The sequence below is a fragment of the Eurytemora carolleeae genome, unplaced genomic scaffold (assembly GCF_000591075.1).
Source record: "Eurytemora carolleeae unplaced genomic scaffold, Eaff_2.0 scaffold185, whole genome shotgun sequence".
Taxonomy (NCBI): Eukaryota; Metazoa; Arthropoda; class Copepoda; order Calanoida; family Temoridae; genus Eurytemora; species Eurytemora carolleeae.
In genome coordinates this window covers 23,802-35,886 of record NW_019396153.1, presented here as the reverse complement: position 1 = coordinate 35,886, position 12,085 = coordinate 23,802, and the positions used below count along the sequence as shown (strand labels likewise).

Here is a 12,085-nt window from a genome sequence, read left to right as displayed (position 1 = left end):
CCCTGTTCTTTCTGACAGGAGTAAACTAGGCGTGCACGACTGCTCCGCCCCTTCTAGACCATATCGCAGCTGTAATCTGCTTGGTTATAAGCAGGCGTTACTCAAGCAGTTTATCATTTTCATTTCCACACCTAGCATAGGCACACAAATATTTATCCTTTACCACCCTTCGAGTTCAAACCAGGGCCGAGGGTTCAAAAAATGTAAACGTTCGTAGGTTCTATAGACACAGTCTAGAACAACAAAAATAAAGTTGTCACATTTTGTCCGAATGAAAGATTAAGTTGTCTTTGGAACAAATAAAAATTTTGCATAATGTTTTAGTTTGTTTATAAAGTTAAAGAAGATTTTTAAAAAGACTAGAATGAACAATTAAGTTCTAATTACGCGTTCTTTTGTGTGACAACCATTGATAGATAAGCAATTTTGAGATTTAAAGCAGTAACAATTACAACACCGTTTTAGGTGCAAAAATAACGAGAGATGTTGCATGGCATTAAGCAAAAAAAAAACGGATCATTCAATGGAGGTTGTGCTAAAATTTTCATTCACAAAACCAGATTTAAAAAATAATCTGAAACTTCCTCCCCTGCAATTTGCAAAAACGAATCGTGAATTTGACACTAAACAGTTTGAAAGTTTCAAAAACCCCGAAATAAGAGAAAAAATGCAATGCACTTGATAAATTTGACAACTGTACAGTGCACAATGTACAGTGTACAATGTACAGTGTACAATGTACATTGAACAAATAAACCCATAATTTTAAACTTTAAAAACATGAGAGACTTGTATGAACAAACAAACCTCAGCCCACGCAAACAATTCCTTGGAGTAAAAACAAAACTAAATATTAGTTAGACCCACCAAACAGTCTCTTACAAAAATGAATTTATTGCATGTGAAGTGATAAAAAAATGCAAGAAAATTTTCTGGTTAATGATTACAAAAAGTAGTTGAAATTATAGATTACATATATTTATAGTTAGATGAATGGTAGTCAGCTTAATGAACAATACAATACAATGTCACATAGACCTTCTCCTTTTGTCAATAGTTTACAGAGATATATTTGCGGGCGATCATACTGCTATCACCTTTCTATCAATACAATACAATATCGCATAGACCTTCTTCTTTTGTCTATAGTTCACAGAGATATATTTGCGGGCGATCATAATGCTATCAACTCTCTATCATTACAATATGTTAATTCATCCGTTTCATAATAAACAAAATGATGAACTTACAAATTTTAAAATAGAACATAATAAAAACTATAAAAAAATCCTATCCTATTTTTCCAGTTTCTCACACATACCAAATTAAATCCCATGCAATTTGTGTTTACACGATGTTTTCGATGATAAAAGAGCAAACATATGAATATGCTGCTAAAAAAGTCAAAACTGAATTCAAGATAAATAAGTAATATATAATCTAATTATTTAATATTTCAGGCATCAATGATGGATTCTACAAACCATATTGGGAGTGCAGACAGCGGGGTGTCTGTTGGTGAAAGATATATTTTTGAAGCCAGTGATTCAAATCTTAATAGTGAATTTATTAAATCCTCTGAACAACTGCATTCTAAAGCAAATATTGGCAATGAAAGATCAATTCCAATCCAAATTGAGTGCAATTATGATGGAAATGGCGCCAAATATTCAGCTGATCTTGAATGCAACTCCACCAAACCAAACCAAATCAGCCATCTTGAACGACTGATCAGAACTCACTCAATCTGGTTTATAGCAGACCTATCAAGAGAAGAGGCTGTTAGAATACTACACGCTAAAGAAGAAGGGGTAAGTAAAATATTTAGATATTTAGAAGAATTTTTTTTCTGTCTATATGATAAAGCTCTTCGCTCATATATATATTTATTTGTATATAGCTGGCCAAACGGCTGGAAAAATTTGGCTGAACTTTTTTGAGATAACCCTTGGGTCTATAGGCTACAAAATTTCGAAATTATTTTTCAAAACTCTTTTTTTTGTTTACTACACACATTTTTGTATTTCAGAACTTTTTGATTCGGCAATCCAGTCATGCAAATACACTGGCACTATCCATCAAGCTTGGTAAGGAACCTATGTGATGCCCAAAATGGTTTCCTGTCTTGTAAAATTAAATAGACCCGGCCATTTAGGGAATAATACACAATATTCAGAATTTACAAATGCACCGCATATTCTAGCAAAATAGATAATTTGTTCCATTCAATTAATTTTTTTCTTTGTTTTATTTGAAGATAAAAACAGTGAACGTCTTTTTTCTTGATTCTTTGTTTATTTTAGGTTCGGTAGATGGGTTTCAAGTTAATCACTTCATTATCCTAGCTTCAGGAATATTTACATATCTGTTGATCAAGTTTAAATTATTTAGAAATCAATAACATGAATAAACCATGATATTACAGTACTTATTGTGTATTTATCATAAATTATACATCACTCCATCAATGCACACTGCACAGTTGAGTTGTAAAATAAATTTGCCACCCTATTCTGAACCCATGAATTTAATTCTTTGTCCCCCCTTCACACCCACACAATCCTATTTTGCAAAACTACCCCTCTTACTTAAGATTCATTTAGCACCATAATTAAAAGTTGTAAAATGTAAAATATTAATTTCAGAAAGTGGAATAAGGCTTGAAGACTCATCCCGTCTTTACGATAATATTTTAGGATTAGTTCATCAACATTCAATACAAAGGTAGGTATACATACAAATACAAATACAATGTTTTAAATATAAAACAGTCCCTTCTTATTGTTAAAAATCTGTTCATAGAAATCCTTGTATTTAAGATTCAATCTAAGTTTCTGTTTTACAAAAACCTCTTAACCATTCTTTCTCTGTTTCTCTATTTTTCTCAAATTTAACACCTTCTAACAAGCATTTTAAAAATAGTTAAAAACCCTCTATTCTCTATTTTCTATTCTCGAAAGTTGATTATTATTCCAACTTCCTTTTTCATCAAAAATTTACTAACAATGATAACATGCTCAAGTTCATTCTTATTTTAAAAAAAACTTTGGAACAATTCCTATTTTCCTTTTAAATAAACGTTTTATACTTTGAACAAATCTACAAACATCCCCAAATTCTCTCAAAATCTCTTTTAAACATTCATATTCCATATACACATATACCAGGATATAGAAGCACTATAGACAGACATTATATAGATAAATAAGGAATCTGACAGACAGACAGATATTTGGTACGGACATATTGAATACAATACTAGTATACTCAACTTCTTAAACAGATAAGGTTGGGCTCATTCTAATACACTTAAACACATTTATAGGAAGGATTGATGGATACATAGAGGAGCGGGGGGTAGATTCAAGGGATAAATAAGATAGATAGATAGATAGATTCAAGGGATAAATAAGATAGATAGATAGATAGATAGATTTAAGAGATAAATAAGATAGAGAGAGAGAGTTAGATTCAAAAACACATTTATAGGAAGGATTGATGGATACATAGAGGGGGGGGGGGTAGATTCAAGGGATAAATAAGATAGATAGATAGATAGATTTAAGAGATAAATAAGATAGAGAGAGAGAGTTAGATTCAAAAAATAAATAAGATGAGAGCTAGAGAGGAAGATTCAATTCAAAGAATAAATAAGGTAAATAGAGGGGTACGTAAGATTTTTAATTTGATTTTATCAGGATCACGCAAATCTGCCCCTTCAGTAATAGTAAATTCAGCCTATATGAAGCATAAAGTCTGACCGCGTCAACTTTGTTGCACCGGCTAGTCCTGTCCATAGAGTTAGGTATTACAAACTGGGACCGGAATGGTTGACCCGGCTCAGAAATTCAAATGTACTACGGCTGCCCGTGGGATGACCAAATTTTATTTTGATTCCCTGAGACCTATTCATTTGTTGTTACTATCAGTAGATACTTAAATATCTTGGGATTTTCTCGGATTTATTTACACGAGATTTATCCAAAAAGTTTGAAAACAACATTCTTGCTGAATCCCTTGTTTTCATTATCTCACCCCTATCTTGACAGTGTATTTATTAACAGGAAAGGATTGTTTTAAACTATAGACATTCTTTTTACTGCAGAGTAACCTCCCTCCCCTCCCTTCTACTTCCTTTCTTCTTCTCCTCTATTCACATCTCTCTTCCTCCTCTTACCTCTTAAATCCCCCCTGCCAGGCTCCCTAATACCCCCACCTTCCCTAGATTCACCCCATCCCTTCCACATGATTAAATCCCCCCTGCCAGGCTCCCTAATGCAAAACAGTTTCCCCTACGCAGAAAATTGAAAAATGCCTGTTTTTAGAATATGCATAAAAATTTGAACTTATCTAGATGTGAGCTGCCTGTGTTGCTAGCCCTACCGGAAATACTACGGGAAACCGGAAGCAGACAATACCTTGATTCTTTAGCACTTTTGGGGAAAGGTATCTTTTCTCTAACTTTTTATTTTTCCAACTGCGGGGAGTACGAGCTCGTAGAAGAATTGTATTATGGTATTTGTCTCCTTTAAACCGACGAAGCTAGAAACAATTGCAGTTTGTTTTTATATTTACATGTCTAGGGCTACAAAAAGTATAAAATGTCCAAGGGTCAGTGATAACTAAACACTTATTTTAAAACATAATATTAATTTTATCGAGTTTTTAGGCAAGTTCTGATTATTAAGGAACTTTTCTTTAACAGCTTGGTAACCAAACTTTAACTGAAAATATACAAATGTTGACCTAGAACCTATTTCTAAAAACATTTCCGTGGTTATAACGAGTTCCCCAATCAAAATTTGATGCAAATCGGTCAAATGGTTCATGAGTCAACAAACAAACAAACTACTTTAGATATAAAGAAAATTCTACTGTAATTATAATTCAAAGTTAAACATAATTTTTAATTGAACATTTTTGCCTATATTAATAGATTCTCTGTTATAATACTTATAAAAGAAAGGAAATGAGCGCAACAACTTAAAAAGTGAAAAACTATACAACGTTGTATACAACCTTTTGCAAGTTCTAGTTTTGTTTATGTATAAATTATATCTTTGCAACCTGATGTCGTTTACCTCTAATATTTTGAACATATGAATTCTGCTAGATTATAAATAGTTTAAAATATCAAAGGTTTAAACCATCAAGTTGAAAGGAAAAAGAAATCAAAAAATTAGTTGGTTAATTCAGTTCCTTCGTATTGTTTTAATGTAAAAAAAAACAGAAAAATTAACAGCCTTATTTTTCTTGTTGTTTCTAGCGTTCTGGCGATATCCAATGTCTAATCCTGGAAGAAGATCTCAAATCCTCCCTGAAGCCCAGAATGTTCAGAATAATATCCACCTCAATGGAAATGTCCAAAATATCCACGCTAGTCAAACAGGATATAACAGTGAACGGTCGATATTGGAAAGTACGACTTCACTCTTAATGGGTCAACATAAAATACTTAATTCTGATTGGTCAGACGAATCCCAGAGCAGGGAAGAAAGCATTTTAGTCAACGAACCCGACGGAATAATGCAATATAAGTATTGTGATTATAAAATTGTCGAGAATATGCCTGACAATACAAATCCTTCCCAGGAATCACCTTGGAGTAATTCCCTGTGGATCGGTTCAGGATCCCATATTCCTACTGATCCTATTAATACTCTTGAGTATCCTGTGAATGCATTAATCAATGAATCAGATGCCGGACTGAACTCCAGGAATCCTGATCATCCAATCAATCATATCGAGGACCTAACACCACTAATTAGGGCACCCTCCTGCTCCTTGAGGGCCGGGATACAGGCAACACTCTTAGGGAATCCCATGCATTCATGAGTAATATTAATTTTATCCTTCCCGGACATTTTCTCATTTTAGCGAAGATATATTGACATGGGCCAGCTCATATCTATACATGGAGCGGAGGGAAAGGGGGTCAATGAGGAGATTAGGGACGGGGGAGTTGGATTTGAAAATAAGGGATGGGGGCGGTGAGAGTAATGGGAATGTATGTTCGTCTGAACAGGGGAAGAAATAAGGATTTTACGGAATTTAAATACTGAGACATTACAGGGGTTGAACTAATATTGATTTACCGCACATGTCTGCTTTAACTTTTTCTTAAATTCTGAGGATTTCAGAAGAAGAAGAAGAAAAAAGAAAAAACAGCTGGATCCACTCCCCCTTTTACAATGAAGGTTAGTATAGTATAGTACTTCTGATTCATCTAAAGGGACTGTCGGCGTAATTTCAAGTGAACATACATTTAAAGAGGTTTTTCTCGATTCACAATGTTACCTTTTGATCCTTCGCTTGATTGTTGATAATTTTGTGGTTTGCGTATTTATACAGAAGATTCAAAAAAGGAGATTGTGCGAATTTAACACCTTTCTCGATGAAAAATGACGAAATGTTTTTTGTTGCTTAGATACAGGTTTAAACTTTAAAGAGTACCATAGTGAATCAGGCGTACGATCTCTAGAGGGGTTAATATAGAAATTACGTCGACAGTCTCAATGATCAAAGTTTATTTCACTTTTCAAATTGTGAAACTCTTTTTGTTTTATTGGTTTATTTGATGAAGTCTACCTGGAACAGTATTTATCATGTATTCTATAAAGATTAGTTTGTTTCTATGTTTATTTTTATACTTTATGTTTATTTAATGCTTCTGTAAGTCAATAAACATTATTAAGTTTAGATCTCGAAAACTTAATTTTATGAATTTTTAGAAAATGTTGGTTCGTCGGCTCAGCTGCACCCTGAATCTTCTAGGCAACATTTTAATAATAAAACTAGAAACATGAAATTATAATTCCAGGTTTATAAAGAACATTCATCTGAAAAGTTAAGCAAACATGGAAATAGACAGGTAGAAGGGGTAGTTACTTGGTCAATATATGGGAGGGAGGAGTTACTCAGTTACTTGGTCAATATATGGGAGGAAGGAGTTACTTAGTTACTTGGTCAATATATGGGAGGGAGGAGTTACTTAGTTACCTGGTCAATATATGGGAGGGAGGAGTTACTCAGTTACTTGGTCAATATATGGGAGGGAGGAGTTACTTAGTTACCTGGTCAATATATGGGAGAGAGGAGTTACTAAGTTACTTGGTCAATATATGGGAGGGAGGAGTTACTCAGTTACTTGGTCAACATATGGATGGAAGGGAGGATTTACTCAAATACCTTAAGCATATATTTGAAATCCATTTATCTTAAGAATTCCAAGTTCTTTAGATGTTAGGGAGGGGGGGGGGGCTATAGAACTAGAATATGTTTTGTCTGAACAAAAACTTAAGTAACTGATGATATCTAGAATAGGTATAGTTTGGGTAGCGTGCAAGGGGGGACGCGACGGAGGAAGGAAACTTTATATATAAAGGATTTCCTGCAACTATGAATTTGATTCTATATTTGCGCTATCATGGCAGAATACTACTTTATTAAACGTTGAAAACGTCATACTTTAAAAGCTTTAGGTCGTCTTTACAGTCTCATTTTTTTTTGGTAATCCTGTACATGATATTTTGTTTATGTCTGAATCTACAAGATTATATAATGTGTTTATCTAAATAAGGCAAGTGTAATCTATTGAGGCATATGATGAAGGCATAAAGCAATTATGTATTAGCTCTTAAGCTTTACAGGTTGGAACATATATAAATGGATTTTTGTGCACCTAAAACGTAGTTGCGAACTGCAGGGGCTTTCTAAAAATATTTGCATTTGTTGAGAAAAATGCTTGATATTTACATGTGATAAGATGTCGTTATTAGATATCTGTAAACATACATATTGCATTTTCTAAGATCCCCGGAAAATATATAAACTCTCGTGTTTTGAAAAATAAAGATCATAAACTTTGTTTTCCGTGGTATCAAAACATTCCGTCTCCTTTCTTTCTCTTTGCTTTCTATCAGTCCAATTTCTTTCTCTTTCGTTTTATTTATCCGTTTCCTTTCCTTCAATTTTTCCTTTCTTTATTTATCTTTTTTGTCCATTTTTTCTTTCTTTCATTCTATTAATCAGTTCTTTTTTTCTTTCTCTTCTATCTATCTTTTTATTCATTCTTAATCCTTTTCTTTCTTTCATATTTTTGTTTTGTTTTATTTCTTCCTCCTTCTATTTATCAGAAATTGTTCTTTTCTTCAATCTTGCAAAAAAATATCCATCTTATTTCTACAGAGCTGAAAACTTTAGAATGGGATATCCTTAATCCCGATCGGTTAATTAATCTGGAGATTAATAACATGAGAAGAACGAGCCATATTTAATCTGGAGATTAAGAAAAAGAGTGGATTAAGCATTAATCCTGATATCCACAATTCAAAAGTTCCCAGCTCTGTACAGTTCGTCTCTACAAATACTATATTTATCTAACAAATATTGTAGAATTATTCTAACAAACCCCCACATGCCTTAGTGATAGTCTAAAACTAAACAAAATTTAATCCTTATCCCATTCCCCCCCCCCTCCCCTCCTTAGCTTATCTTTGCTTTGCCAGGCTCTTCAATACCCCCCCCTCTCCCCCTCTCCTATACAGAGTACCCATTACTCCTGTGAATAGAAAGTCCCCCTTCATTTAACTCTCATCTTTCAAAAATTTCAAACATCTTAACATCACTTTTGCATATTCCCTATAAAAAGCCTATTCCTGTACTGAACTCCAAAAATATTTTAAGGGGGGGAGGGTCTATTTTCTCTTAGATTTACTTGAAACATCTGGATAAAAGGGATTTTGGCAAAAGTTCAAATATTTTAAAACAAAATTTTGATTAATATACATTTTAAAGGTGTGTGTGTGCAAAATTTGTATACAATATGCTTCCCTTTTTCATAATGAAAAAAATAGATACAAGGTTTTGTGTCCACATAAAGGTTTAGTCTGGCAAAATAAGAGAAGGCATTGTTATCAGGCAGTATGTATCAGGCACTCTCCACTAAAACTCACTATTTCTTCGGTCAGAAATACTGCAGATTAATACGGTACGAACCGAAAACTTATGGTGCAGGATGATCGGCTATATAAGCCCAGATTTTGCCTGAAAGTATATTACTTGTTCAAAAAAGTAAATGAAAAGTATTAACCTCTGTTTGAGTGTTTGTTTGTTTGTTTTTGTGTCTCTTCATAACTTATATTTTGATTGGGTAATTCGTTAAAACCACGGGAATGTTTTAAGCTTGGTCTTATCGTTCTTATGTTAAGGCGGTTGTTTCCAGGCAAAGCTGGGTTTCCAAGCTAGTTATTAACATAATGTTGCTGAAATCTAGGCAAGGACAACACATACATGAACGAGCTTATCCTCAGAGACCAGAAATGAGATTGGGAGCTCACCAGCAGAGACCAGAAATGAGACTGGGAGCGTACCTGCAGAGACCAGAAATGAGACTGGGAGCTTATCAGCAGAGACCAGAAATGAGATTTCAAGCTGACCAGCAGAGACCAGAAATGAGATTGGGAGCTCACCAGCAGAGACCAGAAATGAGACTGGGAGCGTACCTGCAGAGACCAGAAATGAGACTGGGAGCTGACCAGCAGAGTCCAGAAATGAATCCTAGACTTCGAGCTGACTATTTCCGTTCTTCTATTACTGACAAGGCAATTGGGTTTACCACACCATGTTTGTCTATCGAAAAGAATTGTATGTATTACAGAAGAAGCTATTCTAAGTTTTACAAATAAGAATTAATGAATTTGGTAAACCAAATGTATCCAAGATGTCCGATTACGAGGATATTTGGGAGGGAACTCCAGAGCGGGAAACAAGATCATCAACCAGGTAAATCAAATTAAACTGTCGGAATCATCCTAATTTTATTTATTTATGCTCTTTAAACTGAAAGGGACAGTTGGCACAATTAAAAGTGACTCGACATTAATAAGATTTACAACGATACCTCTTAGTTCTTTCTGAATTACCCTTTCTTTGCTGCATACAAGTACAAGTACTTCTAAAAAATGAACCCGCAATTGAGAAATATCAATTTGCAGATATAAAATCAAGGATATCTACATCATTCTTTGCTCAGTTCAAGGTTTAAAGGACACATTATGAACTCTTTAAATAAAGGATTACTTGAAATTACGTGATCAGTTCCCTTTAACATTTGTTGACAAGTTTCTATTAAATATTTCAAAACCTTGACAACCATTACTTTTCTTATTGTTTTCTCTAGGTTTAACAGATCCTTGACTCCAATACAATCTGAAGAATACTTTAAGGTTAGACAAATTTATAGAGCAAAAGATGTTAATTTATGTAAAATTAATTATAGAATTAGATATAGAAATATAATTAAAGGAACTTAACTTTTGCCACAAACTCAAACTTTCTAATCCCATATCTTTGAAACTTGATTGTGTGAATCTTTTAAACTTCAAACTTAAATAATTGAATCTAACAGAATTTTTAGTTTGAAATATCAAAGGTCTTCGACATTGAGGTGCAAAGATCATGGATTAGAAAACCAGAGTTTGTGGTAAAGACTCAATTCCTTTGGACATAAATACCGTCAAGGTATATTATCATTATTAACAGAACCTATCATTCAAGGATATAAAATGACCAAACATCAATAAAAGGAAAAGGCGAAACATGAAATTAGTAAAAGGAAGACAGAAAGACAGGAACATATTTAAAGGAACACGACAGTTGAGGTTAGGAAAAGTACAACAGACTGGAAGACATGAAAAGTACAAGGCATAAATTTATGTAAAAGAAAAGGCATGATTATGAAAAGTACAAACAGGAAAATATAATAAAACAGTAGAAGTTAAGGTTTAGGACAAGAGACATGAACTGAAATGAACAGGACAAATATGAAATAAATTTCTTAAACGGACACAATAGAAAAATATGAACAGGACAAGATCGAAAGGGATGAGAATTATTACATTAGAAGAGTTGTTGTTCTTGAGTAATCATAAAGTTAAATGATGGAATATAATTTATCTCCTCTATAGTGTTATGGGATGGATTACAGATCTTCATTAAATTAAATGTGAATGTCTACATATATTATCATTAACAATGATCTGATAATTGAAAGACTCGATCATCATAAATGATCCAAGACACAATTATCCTAATCGATCGAAGATTCGATCATTATGAATGATCCTTGAATGAAACTCTCGATGTAAAGTGCAGGATTCAAATTGAAAAAGTATTGAATTGCACCGTGCACATCTGGTTATTTTAATAGGCTGGAAATCTTTATTTTCAGGCTTACCTGTTGGGGAAACTTCAAGGGAAAGACCCTCCTCTCAGTTCCCCCAGAAGTTAGTTGTTGGAGAAGCTAGGAAAATATATGCATAATGTTTCACTTGTAGATGATAGATTACTGAGAGAGAAAAACTGTGGAAAAATATTCCCGGTAAAAATATAAATAGAAAATATGAATAAGTCGATGGGTCACGCATAATTACAATTCGGTGCAACTCAGTAGTTACCAAAATGTGTGTATGCCTTGGCTGGGATGCGAGGTTTAAACTTTAAAAAGATATATAGAGCTCGACCCCCTATCCTAGTCGCAACCCTACAGAGCTCGACCCCCTATCCTAGTCGCAACGCACGATTAAGAAAATGTCTAGAGTCCGTAATAATTTTTCCCTTCCAGCCTAAATTTAAATTTGAGAAATTACTCTTTGGAAAAAAGTTTACCACAGGGAAATTTGGGGAATTAGTCATTTTGAAAAAAAATTCCGCAGGGGAAATATTTTTAACATCCAACCTACGCACGATGTATTTTCTATTAAGGAGTGGGGGGGGGGGGGCACAATCTGTATCTAGTCACGGTCAAATTTTGATGGTATAAGGCTGAATTCTATTCTTTAAAAATTGGTCAACAGAATTTAATTCTAAATACAAATAATTCTAATACCTGATCTTTAGTAACGTGTTAAGTTAAATATAAGAAATAAAATGAGTTTACTCCAAATCTTCTCTAATGAATTAAAGTATCCTGGGGGATAAATTGGCAATATGTTCTTAAACACTATAAGCACACCAATTTTTCTGAAAACTATGATCGATTTCTTGAATGAATTTCTTAGAATTTTCTATTTTCCGAAATTCCTCC

General features: G+C 33.6%; 1 protein-coding gene across 1 annotated transcript in view; it reads left to right on the top strand.

Annotated features, from left to right (window-relative positions):
* The window catches only part of LOC111696618 (uncharacterized), a 14,426-nt gene extending 3,136 nt beyond the window's left edge, over positions 1 to 11,290 (top strand). The window contains exons 2-13 of the mRNA XM_023466272.1: positions 1,461 to 1,811; positions 2,030 to 2,087; positions 2,304 to 2,351; positions 2,646 to 2,724; positions 4,355 to 4,446; positions 5,267 to 5,815; positions 6,141 to 6,197; positions 6,732 to 6,774; positions 9,275 to 9,602; positions 9,722 to 9,783; positions 10,181 to 10,226; positions 11,231 to 11,290. Of these exons, the coding sequence (XP_023322040.1) occupies positions 1,461 to 1,811; positions 2,030 to 2,087; positions 2,304 to 2,351; positions 2,646 to 2,724; positions 4,355 to 4,446; positions 5,267 to 5,815; positions 6,141 to 6,197; positions 6,732 to 6,774; positions 9,275 to 9,602; positions 9,722 to 9,783; positions 10,181 to 10,226; positions 11,231 to 11,290 (1,773 nt within the window). The remainder of the gene's footprint in view (positions 1 to 1,460; positions 1,812 to 2,029; positions 2,088 to 2,303; positions 2,352 to 2,645; positions 2,725 to 4,354; positions 4,447 to 5,266; positions 5,816 to 6,140; positions 6,198 to 6,731; positions 6,775 to 9,274; positions 9,603 to 9,721; positions 9,784 to 10,180; positions 10,227 to 11,230) is intronic.
* The last annotated feature ends 795 nt before the right edge of the window (positions 11,291 to 12,085 follow it).